We start from the raw sequence: 20,182 nt of genomic DNA, 5'->3' as shown, positions 1-20,182 counted from the left end.
TGATGGAGAAGAGTGTTGGGGAAGGGAGCAGGAGCAGTGGGGATGATGGAGAAGAGTGTTGGGGAAGGAAGGGGGAGCAGTGGGGATGATGGAGAAGAATGTTGGGGAAGGGAGGAGGAGCAGTGGGGATGATGGAGAAGAGCAGTAAACACATGCTTGTTAGGGAATAGAGAAGGTACTGAAACAGGAGAGGCAGGGTTAAGGGAGATCACTCATACGTCACTGAATCAGTAATATTTTAAGTAGCTATGGATTCCCTATCCCTTAGCTAAGTACTTCATAAGCTTTCCCACTGCAACCTCTTTCCCCACAGATATCTTTACATGGTCCCAGATGTACAGGTGTAAAATAAATGTGGAATTAGATACCTACTGATAATAAATAATTAAAATTTCTTTGAACAATTCAATTGTATTTATTAATGAAAGAGGAAAGCCACATTAAACACTAATGACATGGGCATACTTGTTTGTTTTTACTAAAGAATAAAACCTGGGCTGGAGGACAGCTCGGTGTTCCGAGCAGAGCTCCATGTTCCGAGCAGAGCTCCGTGTTCTGAGCTTGTACTGCTGTCATGAGATCTGAGTTCAGCTCCCGGTGCCCACAGCAGGCAACGTGAGTCCTCCTAATTCCAGCTCCAGGGTATCTATCAGGCGTGCTCTTTAACGTCCATAGGGACCTGCATGCAGTGACACACACGCACACAACGCACACACACCAGCATGCACAGAGTTTAAAATACAACAAACCTTTTTTATGAAACCAGTTAAACTTTGGCACTGCAGGCCATAGAGCACTTTCTGGCTGGTTGATATTTTGATTTTATAATTATTGATGCTGAGACCGCCACTTCCCTGAAACGTTAGCACGAAATAGTAGAAGTATGATTACTGCCATTTGTGGAATTTTTGATAATTCTGCCCTAAGCCCAAATCAAAATTCAGTTAGTTATTTTTATTAAATTAAAGTCAATCTCTCAAACATCTATTTTTAAAATCAAATACTCTAATACAGTACAGTCAGAGACACACTAATTTATTACTTACATAGAAAAGAATGACAGTAAGAAATACTAAGTGTTTGTTTCCCATAAGTAAAACAGTATGTTTCTATAAAAACAAAAAACTATGAGTGGTAGTGACACACACCTTTAATCCCAGCACTTGGGAGGCAGAGACAAGCAGATCTCTGAGTTCGGGGCCAGCCTGGTCTACAGAGTGAGTTCCAGGACAGCCAGAGCTACACAGAAAAACCCTGTCTCATAACAAACAAATAAAAGAAACAGAGTGGATGTGTCCAGTAAGAAGCCTGGAACGCATAGCATACCGTGGTCTCCAGTCTGAGCTGGGTTGTTAAAGGCTGTGGCACGCAGCTCAATGCTAGGACAAGCGCAGAGAGCATGCCGTATGCCAGGCCCAGGCTTCCTCTGACCCTTTTTGCTTTCTATTTTGAAGGTAGGCTTTGGTGGTGGCACACCCAGACCCTTTTTACTGTTGCCAGTTTGCAACTACAGTTTAAGAAACTAGGGTTTAGTTGTATTACCTTTTTTAGCCATTTCCATAGGATTGGGCATTTCTATCTTTTTCCAGTTGTTTGAAATTTTATGTTGCTATTATGAACATGTTGGTGGGCACACACTTGTGTTCTTGGGATAAGGTCCCTGAATTAGTCCCTGTCTATGTGTAGGAGACTTCTCGGAGTCATAGAAGATTCAACTGAATGCTCTAAGCATTCTATTGGGGTGAACGGGGCTCAATTCCTTGCAGGTTTGTCCAAACCTCTGTCATTGTGACAAGATAGTATTTGCAGGGTTCGTGCTTGAAAACCATGCAATTGAATTACAAAAGGAAAAAGGAAAAATAATTCAGCCAAACTACCGAAGTTTGTGGCTTTGTGTCCAGCTGTTGTCGTAGCTTCTCTCGGGGAAGCGTGCGGCCTGTGGGCTGCACTCAGACGTTCCCATCTGAATGTTTCCTTCTGGATCTGGGCCCTGAGCTGCCATCACTGGTCTGAGCCCACCTTCCTAGGCACCACACAAGGTCTGGGGAAACTCCTCTCCTACCTTCCCCATCAGGACGGCAGTGGCCCCTCAGGCAGGTCTGACACTGCTGGCTGTCTTCCTGGAAGGCCTAGGTCTTGCTTGTTCCTTTGTCCCCAGTATTTGACACACTTTCCAACATGCCCAAGTTAGGACTGTGTCCTACCTTGTTGATAGACATTATATCAGTGCCAGCACACCGGGCATCTATGCTCTGCTCTCCCTGTCACCACGCTGGGCATCTATGTGAGGGTAGGCTATGCTCTGCTCTCCCTGTCACCACGCCGGGCATCTATGCTGGGTAGGCTATGTTCTGCTCTCCCTGTCAGCACGCCGGGCATCTATGCGAGCGTAGGCTAGGCTCTGCTCTCCCTGTCCACAGCTTCCTGTGCTGGAGGACCAACTCAGCACCCTTCTGGCCCCAGTCATCATCTCCTCCATGACGATGCTGGAGAAGCTCTCAGACACGTACACCTGCTTCTCAACAGAAAACGACAACCACCTGTATGTACTGCACCTGGTAAGGATAAGGCCCCACCGCAGTCCTCAGTGTACCCACAATCCATGTCTGTCCAGTCCGTGGGAGCCAGATGCCTCATTCTTACCGTGGACTGTAAAGCTCTTTGGAAGGCAGAAACTGCAGTGTTTCAGAGTCCCCCGGACCTCGTCCTCCCCTTACTTGCTCTCTCAGACCTGGAAGGCCAAGGGAGTCCCCAGGGGACCAGCTGACACTGTGACCACCTACAGTTTGGAGAGTGCCTGTTCATCGCCATCAACGGAGACCACAGTGAGAGCGAGGGGGACCTGCGGAGGAAGCTGTGTGTGCTCAAGTACCTTTTCGAGGTGCACTTCGGGCTGGTGACTGTGGACGGCCAGCTCATCCGGAAGGAGTGAGTCACTGGCCCCATCGCGTCCTCTGTGAGTCAGGTCATGAAAGCAGAGCTGAGAAAAGCCATGTGCTCTGATTTCATTCAGCAGATGGGGAAACTCTGCAGAGAACTTAGACAACCTCCCCAGTGCCACCCGGCTGGTTAGCTGCAGCAGCCAGCCCTCCCAGCCCTGGGCGCCCCTGCTTCAGCGTTCTGACATTACACAGGGATTCCACTCGTCCCTCCTGACTTCTCAGAAAGGCTGTTTAGTCTCCCTACAGAAAATGCACAGTCCCCTCACCCTTGTGGCATCCTGGGCCTACACTAAGAGCCTCGGCGGCCAAGAATGGCGTCACATACATCCCATGGATACATGGAGCAAGGGAGAGCCATGGAGGAGGGTGGTTTGGAGTTAGGACCCACAGGAGTAAGACTCAGGGTAGGACTGCCTGATTCACCCACATGGATGGGAAAGCCTCAGGGTTTGAGACGTTGTCTTTTGAGTTTTGAGGCAATCGTGGATCCGCCAACATCACTTTCTTGGGTCACTTTAGCCCTGTGGCTGTGGTGTCCATAATGCAGGCGGTAGCTATCGCCATGGGTGCCTGGAACACAGCCACGGTGGCAGCGCTGGCTAATACCCCTGAGTTGAGCTCTGGTTCTAGGACTGGTTGTTGTTCACAGAGCCCCGTGGGGCTGTAAGATGCCTAGAGATGCAGGTGCCTTCTGGCCCCTTCCTGACTTGCCGTTCTTTCTCTACTTGTTGTTGTTGTTGTTGTTTCCAGTGGTGGGCTCAAATTCACCCATGCTAGGCAAGTACTGTACCACTGAGCCACACCCCAACCCCTAAGTGACCTTATATATCCATATGAGAAGGAACCCAAGGAATGAAATCATTTCCTCCAGGGCCTGAGCTCTGGCTCCCTGCCCATGCAGCATACTCACACCAATATACTTGGCTGACCTCTGTGCACACGGCTGGCTTCTGTGCACATGGCTGCCCTTTGTGCACACGGCTGCCCTCTGTGCACACGGCTGCCCTCACCACTTAGGTGTCTGATGCTGACCTGAGACAGGGTCCTCGGATCAGGGCTGGCAAGACCAACTTTCCCACTGACCCTTGCCCTTCCTGGCTCTTCCCCCAGACTTCGTCCACCCGACCTGGAACAGCGTGCCCGGGTATGGAAGCACTTTCAGAGACTGCTGGAGACCTACAGCCACCTGCGGGACCAGGAGCAGAGCTTCGCTGTGGAGGTAACTCGGGCCTGGGGTCATCGGGGCTCAGGGGCATTAGATCCTGGAGGTGTCAGCTATAAGACCATGTTTTTTACCATAGTGGGCAAGAGGACAGACAGGCCCTGGAATTATCCCATTGTCCTCTTATTCTTTCTGCCTGGGCAGCAGGCTAAGTGCTCTGGTGTGCCATTCCATGATAAGCAACTAGATTCTGGCTAAGGGTTTTAGGGCAGTATTTGGGGCTCACAATAAATTAAAGGACCCCCTGAAAATGCCCTTCAACCTCACTCCTCCCAGGACAAAACTGAGCTTAAACTAGAGTGGAAAGCAGTGGGCAGAAGCAGCAGTGAGTCAGGTGGCCTTGGTCCTCTCTGCTCCCTTGAGGGCAAATACAGGGTGTCTCTGTGGGTCTCACTCTCTCTTGGCATTTGTCAGATGAGCAGGTGGGCTCCTTGGGTGCAGGGTCGTCCTCACCCACAGACTCTTGTTCAGCGGAGCCAAGACAGGGCTGTGGAGTTTCAACTCTAACAAGGGCCCAGTGTAGCCTCAGCATTCTTTGAAAACCACTAAAGTAGAGGATGTGTCTGTCTGTCTGTCTGTCTTTGTGTATGTGTTTCTATGTGCATCTCTGTGTGTCTCCCTTTGCATATCTCTGTGTATATATGTCTGTCTTTGTGTGTGTTCCTTTGCATGTCTGTGTGCATGTCTGTCTGCCTTTGTGTGTGTGTTTGTGTGTGTGTCTGTCTGTCTGTCTGTGTGTCTTTGGGGGTGTGGGAGTGTCTGTCTTTATGTGTGTGTGTCTTTGTGTGTGTATATGTATATATGTGTGTGTATATATAATGTGCTCATAGTTAAAGATAGTCACACAAGAAAGTAAGCTGCCGTAGTGAATCAGGACATCAGACAATTACTTACCAACAGGTTTGGATACCAAGATTACTGGATTAAAAAAATACAAAATAAAACTCTTAAATATATGAAAAATAACACCACAAATAGAAATGATAAAAGACTCCAAAATGGCGAGGCAGATTTAAAAAAGAACTCTGGCAGGTAGTGCAGAGATGAAAGCTGATTGGTGGAGTAGCTCGGGGTAGACTAAAGAGCAAGTGAGATACAGCTAAAAGCTCTCATGAGCCAGGAATGGATCTTAAAGCATTTGTTCTCACGTCCGCTTATGAACACTGCCAAGAAATGTCCCTACTGTGTGCTGGAAGATGGGCCACACCATGATGCCTAAAGACACCCACAGTCTTGAGAGGAAACCAGACATACATACATTCTAAACACACAGCAGAGTGGCCCAGTACCTGTTACCTTCTCCATCAAAATCCACAGTGGTACAAAAGAAGGGGTGGCCAGCTCTGTCTCGGGCACCAGGACAGGCTGATGTAGGATGAGGCCTGATGTAGTTGATGAAATCCCAACTCTTCCCCAAACCCACCAGGGCCTGGAGGCTCTGTCGTTGTGTACCTTGGCCCACCTTCCTAGCAGGCCTCTCACCGTATGGTGGCAGCCTCTGAACACCTGAGATGCTGCTGGTGCACACTCCGCCCTGCCGAGTGTGTGATGTAACCAAGCGTTGATGTAACCAAGCGTTGATGATGTAACCAAGCGTTGATGATGACAACGGATCTGATTAGTGATGCCTTTACACTATTTATGTTGGTAATATTCTGTAAAAAAAAAAAAAAAATTCCCCCTTTTTTACATTTGTTATTTGGGGGAGCAGGTACCATTCCATGACAGTGGAGGTCAGAGGTCAGCTAGTAGGAGTCAGTTCTCTCCTTCCGCCTGTGGCTCCCAGAGGCCTGAGAAAGGCCTGACAATGGGCACATTCACCAACTGAGTCATCTCACCAGCCCTGAGAGACGGTTTAACTGTTCATGGCACTTGCCTTCCGCTTGAGTTGGGCAGCAGTTCTGCGGACTGTCTGAACATCTCATGCCTTTGTGTGTGCTACGTGTTGCTTCTTCCCTGCTCTGTCCAGCAGGCTTCCTGGTCCCTCAGTTTAAAGGTCATCTCCTCAGGGGCATTTCTTTGAACACTCTATTCCAGTAGGTCTCAGCTATCCCTCTCTAGTTCGATATTGTGTGGTCCTGCTTGACTCATACTATAGTTGATTTTCCCATGTTTCCTACGCACTGTTGGAACCTGGACCCTCACAGGCTTGGCCTCAGCCATCTTCCTCTCCTGGCTTGCCCACACCTGGCACCTAGTGTTCGTTCCCTATGGGCTGAGGGAAAGCACCCTCCAGCAAGCATGACCTGCTGATGACCTTTCCTCTCCCATCCCTGGCTAGGCAGTGGAGCGGCTCATTCACCCCCAGCTCTGCGAACTGAGCATCGAGACGCTAGAGAGACACGTGGTTCAAACCGTCAACGCCAGCCCCGAGCGGGCCGGTGAGGAGGTCCTGCACGCCTTCCTGCTGGTGCACTGCAAGCTGCTGGCTTTCTACTCCAGGTAAACCGGAGGACCTGACCTCAACCAAAACCCTTCCAGACCCTTGTCTGCAGTGAAGCCATCCCAGGTTCTGGTCTCAACCCTTAGCCTTCTCCCTTCTCTGGAATTGGTTCTAACTAACACTTGGAGTCTATCGCCGGCTGCTGGAGCCTTCCTAATGATAACTTTTGTTTTATATATAATTTTTATTTTAAAAATCAGTAGGCTAATGTTCTTTAGACCCTGTATATCTCCAGCAAGATTTAAGTTGCATGCTCACAGGACCCCCCTGCCCTGTGTCTGCAGCCATGGTGCGAGCACCCTGCGCCCCGCAGATCTCCTGGCTCTCATCCTTCTGGTTCAGGACCTCCAGCCCTCCCCAGGCACCACAGAGGAGGAGGAGGATGACAGCGACAGTCCTCAGGTCTCGAAGCACAAGGACGACAGAGGGATGGGGGTGGAGGGCATTTGTATCACTACTCTAAGATGGAAGAACTCTGGGAGGTTGTGCAGATCCAGAGAGTGGGCGCTGGTTTGACACTTGGATTTTCCACTTAGCCGGGTGAGCTGAGCTCACATTCACTTGCCATCTCAGAGCCTGGAGTTCCTTGTCCAGGTGGAGGGGACTCTGGGGACAGGGTGGTGTCACTCATGCGGATCACATAGAGCCTCGAGGTGCCTAGCATGCTGTCAGCCTTGTCACACTATCATTCATCGGTGGTGTCAGACTACACAGGTTCGGATACCAACATGTCAGACTTTCTTAGATTAGAGGACCCTGGACAGCCGGAAGGCCATGTCCCCAGGCCAGGGCAGAGAGGAGGGTGTCTGAGAAGAACTGGGGGTATGGGGCTGTGGGAGCAGCCAGATCAGACTCACTGACTGCATCTCCCTGGATTTCCCACAGCCTTTCCCCCAGAGGAGACCCATGAGCAGCCAAAACATCCCGGTCCAGCAGGCGAGGAGCCAGAGCACCCCAGTCCCCACCAGGAGTTCCGGGGAGACTGTATGTGCTGGGTCCTACGGGGAAGAGGGCATCTCCATCTTACCTCAAGCCAGGCCAGGCCTTTTCAGCTTTCCCCAGGAGAGCAGGCCTGGCTGAGCCTGTTGGGAGAGGCTGCTGGCCTACGGCCCTCATCTAATGTGATGCCTTCTTTTATAGGACACAGACAGCGTCTCCCTCCCTGAAGAGTACTTTACCCCTGCTCCCTCCCCAGGCGAGCAAAGTTCAGGTGACACCTGGAGAGTGAGTGGGTGGGTGAGTGGGTGGTGTCCTAGAGCAGAAGCCAGTCTGCAGCCTAGAAAGTACATCTTGGGGGTCATTGTATCCTATTCCTTGTGAGGGACTGAGCATGTCACTTAGACTGCTGTCAATCAGCTCTGTGACAGCCCTCCCCATCAGCCTCAACTTGAATTCAAACACTGCTGAGGTGGTTGGAGAAATGGCTCAGCAGTTAGGAGCCCTGGCTGTTCTTCCAGAGGACCCGGGTTAAATTCCAGTTCCAGGTAGTCTGACACCCTCACAGGCATACATGCAGGCAAAATACTAATGCATGTAAGGTAAAAAAGAAAAAAAAGAAAAAAGAAAAAAAAGCACCATGCAAATGGTCTCACCCCAGGGCTCTGGACAACTGCATGTATGTGCTCTCTCTGCCTCTGTCGTCATTACAGTTATTAGTGAAGTTAGCAACTAAAATTAAGCCATAGTCCACTTGACTTCAAGCCCATTTTAGAGTATAAATATCCAGTTACAGTGTTTCTGTTTTAAACCTTACCCATTTTTTCCAAGATCTGTGGGTAATAGTAAAAACTCGATTTTAACACTATTAATGTTCAAATTGCCATTTGGATGCACAGCATCGCTTAGAGGAGGAGATAAGCCAAAATCCAGCACCAGGAAGGGACCAAGATCTTAGGGATAAAAGGAGGGAGCCTGTGGCTCGCCCAGCACATTAGGAACTACTTTTAAAAGAGTTTATGTGAGGCTTCCTTAGACCGGTGGCTCTGAGCCCTGGCTGCGCTCCACACAGCCAAGTCAGTCCGGGAACCTGGGGCCACGGGGACCTGTGGTGTGCACTGAGCCCCACCTGCAGCTGGACTCCCCCGAGGAGCTTCACAAACCACCCAAGCCGAGCTCATTCAGAGATGGTGACGTAATTAAGCTGAGCTTTGGTGGGACTGCAGGATACCTTCCCTACAGAGGACCCCAAATGATTTTCACACATGGCTCAAGTTGAACACACTGAGTTAGGTACTCTTAGGAACCTTAGTTAGGTCTGGACTGGGCTTTGGGGTACCTGGGAGACCCAGAGATTACAGACTGATCTTTATGTTCAGAGTTTTTTCTTGGGGGCGGGCCTCATAACCTCCTTCAGCTTTTCTAAATACCCCATGTCCCAAGGCATAGCTGCAAGCTTTGCGTGGCCTGGGCCTCCGTTACACACCACCTTACAATTCCTTCCCTGTCCATCACCACCCTCCTCTCTCTGGGTGGCTAGGTTTGTATTCCTCAGAGCTGTGCATAATGTTCTGGCATGGAGGGAACTCCCTGCTTACAAATGGAGCAAGTGTGTTCCTAGGTTTCAAACACCTGATTTACAAATGGATGACTGCAGTGCAGGCCATTTGTAAACTGAGAGTTCGCATTATGCATAGCTCCGAAGCATCCAAACCTAGCCTCCCAGAGAGGGGGAGGCTGCTTATAAATGAGGGCTATTTGCAATGAAGTGCAAGAAAGGATAATACTACAAACATGTAATATTTCAAATACATAGTGGCTTCAGTAGGCTGGTGAGTGGGATAGGAGGGAGATCAAGCTCAATTCCCTGCACACAATAGGTGTTCAGCAAGCTCGAAGTCTGAGTGACTGAATGGGGAAACGCTGCCTCCCTATGCAGGGGAACCTGAAGGAACAGAGGACAGAAACCAGGAGGGGCTAGGGGGCAAGGGAGGGTCTGAGGGGCACGCCCCACCCTACAGCCAGGTGCCTGGAAAATACCCTTGCCGTGACCTGTGCTCGGGGCTAATGGCCGGAGCCTCTGAGCTGCAGGAGTCGGGGATGGGCCATGAGTTATTTCCACAGTTCTGCTCTCACTTGTGGCAGGTAGCCTCGTCTGGCTGGATGGTGGCACCCCGCCCAGCGATGCTCTTCAGGTGAGTCCCCCATGTGTCCTCCTCAGGCCCTCGCTCTGCGGTGCTGAGGGCAGAGCTCCCTTCTGGGTAGCTCCAGCAGCCACAGATGCAGCCCCTCAGCTATGGAAGTAGGGCTAAGGAGAGCAGGGAAGATGACCCTCCCCCCAAGTTCTTGGAAATGAACAGCCAACTTCAGTTTTAATATTAAAAACTTAAAGTTTAAATATATTTCTTAAATCTAGATATGAGAAATGACAAAAGCCAAATGTGAAAGGACTATCACTAAGACCCACCCTTGAAGATGGAGTATGTTCTAGGTACTTCCTTCTGGTCAGTTATTACTTTGTACACACAGACACACACAGAGACATTCATATACACAGATGTACACTTACACATGCACACTCACATGCTCTGCATGAACTTACTCTATGCATTTTTCTTCTTCATACTTAGAGTCTACTGAGCTTCATTGTCCTCTTTACTGAAGCGGTCTCCTGTCTCCATAGAGCCCTTCAGCATTACTTCATTATGTGAGGGGGCTTCTAGAGTCCATCCATGCACATGTTATATTTACTCAGCAAGTCCCAGAACCATGAGCAAATGGCTCTCCACTGTTATTGTTATGTATAACTAAAGTGACCTCCTTACAGAGGAATTTCTGTGGTATCTCTAATGACTTATTTAATTCTCTAATTTTTCCCACTAAAAGATTTCTTATACCTGCAGAGCCCCTTAGCCCCCACCCCAGGCTGGAGACCCGTTCATATAGTCACCTTATGCCTCAGTCTCCAATGTAGAGAGCCACTGGGATGCCCTGAGGGTGACTAAAATGTCAAGCAGGTTAAAGTACCTCGAGGCAGAGCTTTTCCCGACCTGGCTCTGTATCTCTTCAGATGTTCCTTGACCACCCACCCAGTTCCCAAACTCCCTCCCACTGCCCATCGTGGTATCCCGTCCTGATTGGTCAGAACAGCCCAGCAGAAGCTGAGAGAAGACCTCAGAGAATGGGAGCTGCTCTTGGCTACATCGAGGCTCTCTAAGCAGGCCTGTTTCCTGTGTAAAGCCCTGCCCTCACGAGGGCAGCTTCAGCAGCTTAGAGACCTCAGGGCTGACTTTTATGGAAGCTATTGGTTGGGCAGGGAATGGAAGCCAAGGTGCATGGCTCCAAGTCGTGGATGAGCCTGACCTTCCTTCCTCCACTGCCCACCAGACTGACAGATCTTCCTCCCCCACAGCTGACTGAGGACACCCCTGAGGGGTTGTTGCCACACTCCCCAGAACTTCCCAGCCCCAGAAGGATCTTCCTGGATGCCAACATAAAAGAAAACTACTGTCCCTTAGTGCCCCACACCATGTACTGCCTGCCCCTGTGGCCAGGCATCAACATGGTGCTGCTGACCAAGGTACCGAGCCACCAACCCACCCTAGCAGCTTCCGGGCCTGCATAGCCTCTCACTGGTTGCCCCGTTCCACTTGGCACCCGCTCTTCCCGGCAGAGTCCCAGCACCCCACTGGCCCTGATCCTGTACCAGCTGCTGGATAGCTTCTCCCTACTGGAGAAGAAGCTGAAGGAAGGTCAGGAGGCTGGAAGTGCCCTGCGGTCCCAACCCTTTGTTGGAGACCTGCGCCAGAAGATGGACAAGTTTATCAAGAATCGAGTTGGGCAGGAGATTCAGGTGCGTCATGGAGCCTGCGTGCACCCGCTTCAGAGAAGAGGCGGAGCAGTCAGTGAGCCCAGGTCCTCATCCCCGGTAGATGAGGGGCTCTCTCTGGTTCTCATTCATGTTCCCTCAGTCTGTGGCTGTAGTTGTCCTCATGAAAGGATAAAAACCAAATAGATATACTTGGCAGTTTTTCAGAACCTTTTTATAGGAAATTGGCAGGACTCAAATTGTAATTCCAGTGCTTTAGACAGGAAACAGGCTTGCTTGGATGGCCATGACGTAGCCAAGAGAAGGCCGCCCATAAGCAGCGCACCCTTAAGCCAGAACTTGCGCATCACAGGGCACTCTCCCTGCCGGGCTCTGGAGAGTAGAGCCGGGCGGAGACTGAGGTCAAGCACTGAGCAGTATGGGAAGTCAGTGACAAGGCCATCACAGGCACCAATCACAGTCCACCTTGGGGAGGGGGTTCTAGAGCAGAAGGGCTCACTGATAGAGCTTGGGGCCCCTGCTGTAGCTGAGTCTGTTTGAGGAGCTGGTATTCATTGGAGCTAGAATGTGTGTCAATCTGAAAGGGGCAGAAGGATTCAGGGAGGCAGAGCAAGTAACCGGAACTCTGGCTTGTCAGCCGACAGCACAGTATCCTAGGGTGCCCTGGGTGTCATGGTGGCACACCTGTTAGAATGCTGGCTTCTCACCTAGGGAAGAGTCATCAAAGACCTCCTTGAGGCTGCCCCAACCCACCCTCAGGCCACCTGTGGTGGCCACTTCTCCTCAGACCCCAGCCTGTGGCCCTTCTCCTCAGACTCACCTGGCCCCACGGATGGCATTACAGTACATGCCTGTGCCCACGGAGGCCACATGACCTTCACCTGGCCCATAGAAATTGCTATTTACATTATGTTCTGCCAAGTGACGGAGCAGGTGTGTCCGAGCGACAGGATGTAGGATAGAGTCTCCCCTGGACCTCCCTGCTGAGCACGGCCCAGAACAGACCGGTTACCCTTCTTTACAGAACACCTGGCTGGAGTTTAAGAGCAAGGCCTTTTCTAAAAGTGAACCAGGATCATCCTGGGAGTGAGTAGCCATACTTGGGGTGAAGGGGGTGTTGTTCAGGGAGAGTTGCTGCAGGGTCTCCCCAGGCCCTGGGGGAGAGAAGTTTGAGGATTTGACTATGACAGAGAGGGAGTCCCACAGAGCTGGGGGCGGAACCACAGGAGGTTGGAGGGGATGTGGACCTAGCACCAGGCACATAGACCTGGGCTATACCCAGATGCAGCACCAAGCAAGTGCCACCTAAGGAAGCCACCACTTATTAGAAGAGTGGTGTGGTTCAAGGAGATGCTGTGCAGCAAAGAACAGCAGGGAAAGCCGGGCAGCTGCCTCCCTGTAAGGTGGGGATGTGGCCATGGGCTCTGTGTGTCTTTTTCTCTGTATCGCTGCCCAGGCTGCTCCAAGTCTGTGGAAGGCTGAAGCGACAGCTGTGTGCCATCTACCGGCTTAGCTTCCTGGCCACTGCACCCAGCAGGGGGGGACCGCACCTGCCCCAGCACCTGCAGGACCAAGCCCAGAAACTTATGAAGTAAGGGTGGCATGCATGGGGGAGCAGGGGGTGGGCAGGGCTCGGGCACAGCAGCCTAGCTTCCAGTCTTCCTCTTTCCCCAGGGAGCGACTTCTGGACTGGAAGGACTTCCTGTTGGTGAAGAGCCGGAGAAATGTCACTATGGTGTCATATCCTCTGCCTGGCTCAACCAGAGGCCACACATGTGTGTCCCACCACAGTGTCCCACGGAGCCATCTATAGGACTAGCCCATGGCTGCAGTTCAGAATTCCTGCTGCTCCCGAGTCATCGTAGAAGTCTTCTAGGACCTTTATGTCCATGATTCAATCTATCAAATAGTAATCCTTTTCCAGGGGGGCCAGGATGCTTGCTGTGAGAGCACCCTGTGTTATCCTCCATGGATGGTCACAGTGCAGTGACAAGGAAGGGCACCAAGAAGGCCCGTCACAGATGCGTGTCTCTGCGTCCAAGAGATACAGTCTGTGCATTGTAGAAACTAGTTTGTTTAATGCTGGTTTTCTGGGGAGGTTAGCACAGCTTTTCTTGTTTAAAATCTCCCATGTTTCTGGACTCCATCTCGAGGGACTTTGGTCCTAAGCAGGCAGATGAGCAGGAAGCTGCAAGACCCATAAGCCACTGCCCTTCCATGTGGGTCTGTTCCCCTCTCATATATGATGCTTTCAGTCTCTCAGGTGAGGAAGAGCCAGATCATGATGAGGGCAGGCAGTCAGCCAAACCCATCCATCAGCTGAGTGGCTCTGTTCACACACCATCCTCGAGGTGCATGTTTAAATTCACTCCTGAAATGACCCGCTGTGAACATGGCTTCCCTCCCAGAGTGCAGAACCACCTACGTTAAACGTGAGGTAGCAAGGACCCCTCACGCGGGGGTGAGGAGCTGAGGGAAGATGAGGTCCCTAGGGCTTACTGGAGGCACAAGCTTGTGTAGAGAAGCAGCCTGGTTTTCCAAGTGTCACCTCTGCACAGCCAGAACCCCGTGACTAGGGCAGAGGCACCCCCACCATCCCCACTGTCTCTGGCTTTTAAGCCCCTTAACTTAGCCCTTCACCTACCTGGAGGATTTCCCAGGCCTGGTCCACTTCATCTACGTGGACCGTACAACCGGACAGATGGTGGCTCCTTCTCTCAGCCCCAGTGAAAAGATGTCTTCCGAGTTGGGCAAGGGGCCCCTGGCTGCCTTCGTCAAAGCCAAGGTAACTGCTGGTCTGGCCCAGGTGCCCTTTGCTGCTTGTCAGGGTATGATATGCTGAGGCCTGACCCCCACTATGACCCAGGAGAAACAGGCCGCTCTGGTCTCTGAGGCACTCATCGCTTCCAGTGTAACCCTGGCATTGCCTGTGTGCCTAGTTAACCAGCCACGAGCTCCGTAGGCACAGGGGCTCATCGTCTAGACACAGTGGGGCTCGGTGCATACGGGCAGCCCCTCCTGGCGTACTTCAGTGTGCCTGGCATCCCCAGAGTGCTGGCACCAGGCCAGAGCCCAGCATAAGTGAAGGCACAAGGGTCTGCTGAGTTGGCTGAGTGAGGAAGAACCTCAGGGGCCATGCAATCTGAGCATCAGAATTTGATTTCTTTAATCTTTGCCATGCTAGGTAAGGAGCCCAAGGACTCTGCCGCTGAGCTACTCCCACACCCCAGCCGGGTAGAGCAGGGCGGTTTCCACTCAGGAAGCATCTTCCTCTGTTCTTCTAATTTAATGACTCTTCTTCTTGACAGACTGGTGGGTTTTGAATGAAAGACTGTGCCATTTCTAAAATGCTATTTTTTTATTTTGTCTATATAAAGTGTATCCTGATAGGTAAGCTAGATGGTGAGAGACGGTTCTGGTTGGCTACGTGGCCTTGATGTGGTTTAGTTACATTTCAGTTCTGTTTTAGTTCAAATATTCGTTACAGAGATGGTGCTGTTTACCACGTAGCGTTAGTGGAAAGGGTACAGGTCACTAAGCACAGACGAACTCACAGAGCTGGGGCAGAGCAGGGCCCAAGCACAGCATGGGCGGCTTCGCCTCTGCACTCTGCTCTGGGGCAGTGAGGACTCTAGCCCATTGCTCTTCATTGCCTTCCTCCCAGTGTCGCCTGCTCTGCATGCACAGGGCTGTGTGACAGATTCTCACTCACATCCTCACATCGTGTCAGGTGTCTCACTTCCTGCTGTTAACTCTGCCTGCCTCACCTGTAGCAACCCTAGGATGCAGGTGTAGCAGAATTCACACAAGCCATTCCCCACTGAGTGAACTTTTAGATTGTCTCCAGACTGTCACTATTATAAAATGGTTTGTGGGCACACCTGCGCATAAACCTAAGTCCCCATGCCTGGTCAGATGGGAGGGCTATTATTGAAGTTATCTATTTGTGTGGTCAGGTTATATGTCTGGGAGCTCGTAACTGATTCCCGTGTCTGTTGCAGATTTAATTTGATAATATATTGTGTCAAGTGCAAAGACCAAATCCCTTCCACTGAGTTCTTCTGAGAGAGTGGGCCATTCCAGCCCTAGCACAAAGTAGGCAAGCCTAGTAGAAGAGACCTTCCCTCAGGCTGCATAGGTGCCAACCCCTGCTTTTGGCAGAGCACTCCTAGGGCAGGAATATCCTTCAGAGCTGCTGTTCCCAGCCACCATATAGTGAGCCTACATTTGGGCCTGACCCCTAAGCAGGTGATGTCCCAGCTCAGTGCTTCCTAGGGCCTCCAGCACACAGCAGGTACCATTTCCTCTCAGCCCTGCAGGCCTGGGCAGTTGGGTTTATTCACAGTCTTCTTAGCTGTTTTCTGGTCTCAACGAGCAGTTTACTAATCCATGGGTTGTGTGTGGTAAAGTTACATGAAGCACTTGCACTTGTATTTAATCCCCATGGCAACTGGAGAGGGAGCCTTCTCAACTTCCACCCTGTAACGGTTCATTCCTACAACTCTGACCCAGACAGCATCCTGCCTCTGAGACGTCCCGGACTCCCAGGACCTCCACGGCTCTGTGCTGTGCTTTTCTTGTGTAGGTCTTGGCCCTGAGAGTGGTACTAAGCCATCTCCCCCTCCCTAGGTCTGGGCTCTGGTCCGACTGGCACGCAGGTACCTGCAGAAGGGCTACACCACACTACTGTTCCAGGAAGGGGACTTCCGCTGCTCCTACTTCCTATGGTTCGAGAATGACATGGTGGGTGTGCCCAGTCTCTGGGCAGGACGGTCCTGAGAGCTGTCCACTACTCTAAACCCTTGGATACCTTTCTTCTGAGCTGTTCAATCTGTCTGTCTCATCTCCTCTTGTCCCTGGTGGAGCTGCAGGTGAGCACATGACTGGGGTGTGGGACTGTCCAGGTAGATGTGAGCCAACAGGAGGCATTCCCTATTCTGAGGAGAAGCCATTGTACCCGGCTGTCTCTAGCCACATGACTGTCACTTGTAAACAAAAGAAAGCTATACCATGACCCCCACTCTCTGGGAGGACCCGGGTTCAAAGCAGGTAACCAACCTGTCTGAGGCTTGCCTCCAGCACGGCGCAGGTCCCTCCCTGTCCTGTGTAATACTCTAGACCTCACTCCCCTCCACACAGTACCACAAGGCCATTGGAACCCACTGCCTCTTCCTTCCCCAACCCCTTTCTTTTCCTTTTCTCCTTAACACTTCCCACTCACTCTCGCTAATTGTCTGAGAATCGGTCCTCCCTAATCAGTCCTCCCTCCCTCAGAGTCTCTTGTCCTCCTGTTCCTTTATGCTTCCTGGCTCTTGCTCTGTTCTCTCAGCTTGCTGAGGGTGTGTAACAACTTAGCCTTACAATACTGTGATGCAGTTCCTTCATCTGTCCTCACAAGCTGGTGAGATGGTTGGGATGGGTTATGCTGACCCATTTTACAGATGGGGACACACTGCTGTCTTGGAAATAAACATCATGGCCGGGCCCACAAAACCCAAATGATGGCACTAGAGACCGAGGTTTGATGTCCTGATCTTCCTAAGTGCCCCAGAGTGCTAGAGCTTCTAAGGACAAGGATTTGGTGACTACAGTGGTCCCATGGGGCAGTAGAGTACAGCCTAGCCTTGGGAGGCCAAGTCGTGACCACTGACTGTGACACTCAAGCCACACAAGAGTCCCTGAACACTGTTGAACCATCTCCCTATGGGGCAGGCCTCATGATGCCACCTGAGCCTCTGGATCTGTGGGCACCGTCATTGTGCCTGGCACAGTACATATGCTTAGTTGATCCTCCTCTCCCCACCTTACCCTGCCCTGATAATTTCTTCCAAAAACAGAGACTTTGCGTCTTTTGAGAATCCTTTGTTTCTCAAGACACACACTCACACACACTCACACTCACACATACACTCTTCCTGGGCCATTGTGAGCTCCTCACTAACGCAGCCCCACCTGTTGGTAGCAAAAGCTGCAAAGTATGATCAGAGCTGATCACTGGACCCCATTCCAATGTGTCAGGTGGTGGTGGCATCTCTCCATCCTAGGCAAGGAAGTAAGGCAAAAAGCCAGGACTCCCACACATCTCCCTCAAGCCCACCCCACCCCTATACACTGCTCCCTCCTGCTCTTCTAAGACTGTCTTCCGCCTCCCACAGGGATACAAACTGCAGATGATCGAGGTGCCTGTCCTCTCGGATGACTCAGTCCCCATTGGCGTGCTGGGAGGCGACTACTACAGGTGACACTGACTGGCCCTAGAGCCACATGTGCCCCAGGTGTTGGTGGCAAGGCCTCAAGTTCCCATGGGCAATAGCCTTTCCAAGAGAGAGCAGCTACCTTAATAGGATAAAAACCTGGTGGGAATCCCACATGAAGAGAAGAAACATCCAGAAGCACACACAAGTCCCTGCTCTCTTGCTGCGGCACAGTCTTGGCTGCATGGGAAGCCCTCGGTAGGATGGACACACACACACACACACACACACACACACACACACCCTCTGTCAGCTAGAACACAGTTCAAAGATAGAGAGTCCCAAGAGAGGGACTGTGTCCTGGTGTTGAGCTGGAGCTCAATGTCACACCCTGGGCCATTCTGTGAAAACTGTAGGGTGGGCATTTTGAGCCTTCTGTGGTCAGGCAGCCCCCCCCCCCCGGCCTTGCCTGAATCCTGCCCTGTCTCCTGCAGGAAGCTCCTACGCTACTACAGCAAGAGCCGCCCCTCGGAGCCCGTCAGGTGCTATGAGCTGCTCACGCTGCACCTGTCCGTCATCCCCACCGAACTCCTGGTGCAGCAGGCCAGCCAGCTGGCCCGTCGCCTGGGGGAGGCCTCCCGGGTGACCCTGCCCTAGGCCATCTCGCTTGCAGGCATTCCCCACAGCTAGACTTCTTCCAATGTCCTCTCTCGTACCCCACTGTTGACTCCTCCACACAGGCTAAGGAGCAAGCCTTCTCTGAAGGGACGGGGGTGTCCTGTTTCTGTTGCCCCCAGAACTGTGTGGTTAGAGTGGCAGCAGCCGCTCTGGAAAGCTGCCCCTCTGAGTGCCCAGGGGAGCAGAAGGAAGTCTTAGTGGTCAGGCTGTGTGAAGTCACCCCCTTCCTGCCATTCTGCATAGGGTTGCTATTTCCTACCCCAAAGGAAGGCGCTCCCTCTGGCTGCTCACCATTCCAGCTTGGCTCCTGCCCCCTTGCAACTGGGTGAATCCTGTTTCCTCCCATTTGAACTGACAACACCTACCTCTCGGGGTGGGTCAGGGGGATTGCTTAAAGTGCTCAGGTGCTCAATAAACATTGGTTCTTGTCATTATCCAAGCCTGTTCCTCGCCTTTCCTGTGACGCTGAGAATCCCTGGTCTTCTTAATACCATGAGTTGGAAAGGTTGAAGAAAAATAGTGTGTGTGTGTGTGTGTGTGTGTGTGTGTGTGTGTGTGTGTACCTGCCTACCACCCACCACTGTTTAGGATGCCCATGTTATTGGGGGTGGGGTGTTGCACATGTGTGTTTGAGAGCAGAGGTCAGCTATGGGAGTTCCCCGGATGCCATCCGCCATGTGTTTTTGAGATGGTCTTTCAGTTAGTCTAAAGCTAAGCTAGGCTAGCTGACCAGCAAGCCCCAGAAACCTACCTGGCTCCCTCCCCTGCCTCTTAGCACTGGGGTGCATGAGAGTCATCACTCATGGTTTTGTTGTTGTTGTTGTTGTCATGTCTGTGTGGCAAGTACTTGACTAACTGAGCTATCTCACCAGCCCCTAGGATACCCACTTTAAAAATATAAAGCTTTCTCTTAAGTCTTAGAAGCCACATGGCATGAGGTATCTAGTTTAACCCATACCCCTGGCTTTTCTATACTATCATCCCTGGGTATCTGTAGACTATATTCCAGAGACCCCTGGGGATACCAAAATCTGCAGATGCTCAAATCCTTAAGTAAATTTGTAGCATTTGCTTAGAGCCCTCAAATCCCCTCTACTTTAATCTCTGTATGCCTTATACCACAAAGTATTGAAATGCCATTTAACTCATTATTCTACCTGCTGAGTGAGCAGAGACAAAACAGGTGTCTGCTTACCGAATGCAGGTGCAGCTGTTTATTAAGTATATCTATCTCTGAATGATTACATGGGTGTGGAGGGAGAGGCTTTGGACTCGGATTTTAGGAGAGATTCTTGGACAGTGTAAACCTTCTTCATGTGCGGAGTGATGCCCATGACGAGGGTCAAGGGACTCTCAGAAGCCCTCTTCCTCAGGCATCTTTGCCATCCCTTCTAGGTTTGAGTCATTTCTGACACGGGTTCCTATTATGTACCATCTAGGGGTCTTGATCCAGTTCATTTTCTCTGGCAGTTAAAGACTTAAAAGGGAGGGGAAAAAAAAAACCTTGAGAGCCAAAGAAATAAATTCTCCAGCACAGCATCCAGCAGCAGGCAGAACCGCTGGAGAGAGGCCTTTGTTAGGGGTGAAGAAATATGCTCCAGGAGGCACACTCAGAGATAAGACTCTCTGCACAGTAAAGGGGGTACTCTGGAACCCGAGGCTGGGGCTTGTAAGAGTGTTTGAGGGGGGCTTCCTCCACCAATTTAGGGTTTACGTCAGTTTGAACAAAAATAGGACAGGGAGGCTGAGAGATTTACAACTTTGGGGTAAGCAAGGCCTGGGCTGGCCTTGAACTTGTCATCTGGTCCCTAGGCAGGCAAGCCTACTTGTTAGCATTTCCTGTAGGCTTCTCCCAACAATTACCTAGCAAAGGCCAGGTAGGAGCCAGGGGCCAGGTAGGAGCCAGGGGCCAGGCGGGGGCCAGGCGGGAGCCAGGGG

General features: G+C 51.4%; 1 protein-coding gene across 11 annotated transcripts in view; it reads left to right on the top strand.

Moving 5' to 3' along the window:
• Positions 1–18,683, top strand: part of Hps1 (HPS1 biogenesis of lysosomal organelles complex 3 subunit 1) — a 25,241-nt gene extending 6,558 nt beyond the window's left edge. For 7 of the 11 annotated variants that reach the window (XM_031390375.1, XM_031390370.1, XM_031390372.1 and 4 more), the window contains 17 exons: positions 2,421–2,558; positions 2,786–2,928; positions 4,053–4,161; positions 6,446–6,606; positions 6,892–7,009; positions 7,493–7,591; positions 7,748–7,817; positions 9,689–9,738; positions 10,956–11,123; positions 11,217–11,396; positions 12,397–12,458; positions 12,829–12,963; positions 13,047–13,112; positions 14,013–14,157; positions 16,002–16,115; positions 17,528–17,610; positions 18,061–18,683. In XM_031390375.1, coding sequence (XP_031246235.1) covers positions 2,421–2,558; positions 2,786–2,928; positions 4,053–4,161; positions 6,446–6,606; positions 6,892–7,009; positions 7,493–7,591; positions 7,748–7,817; positions 9,689–9,738; positions 10,956–11,123; positions 11,217–11,396; positions 12,397–12,458; positions 12,829–12,963; positions 13,047–13,112; positions 14,013–14,157; positions 16,002–16,115; positions 17,528–17,610; positions 18,061–18,223 — 2,004 coding nt within the window. In that variant the 3' untranslated portion in view covers positions 18,224–18,683. The other 4 variants (XR_004123600.1, XR_004123601.1, XM_031390376.1 and 1 more) reach the window with 4 other exon arrangements.
• The last annotated feature ends 1,499 nt before the right edge of the window (positions 18,684–20,182 follow it).

This window comes from Mastomys coucha, unplaced genomic scaffold (assembly GCF_008632895.1).
Source record: "Mastomys coucha isolate ucsf_1 unplaced genomic scaffold, UCSF_Mcou_1 pScaffold21, whole genome shotgun sequence".
Lineage (NCBI taxonomy): Eukaryota > Metazoa > Chordata > Mammalia > Rodentia > Muridae > Mastomys > Mastomys coucha.
The sequence above is the reverse complement of the archived record's forward strand: the minus strand, read 5'-3'. Positions and strand labels throughout refer to the sequence as shown.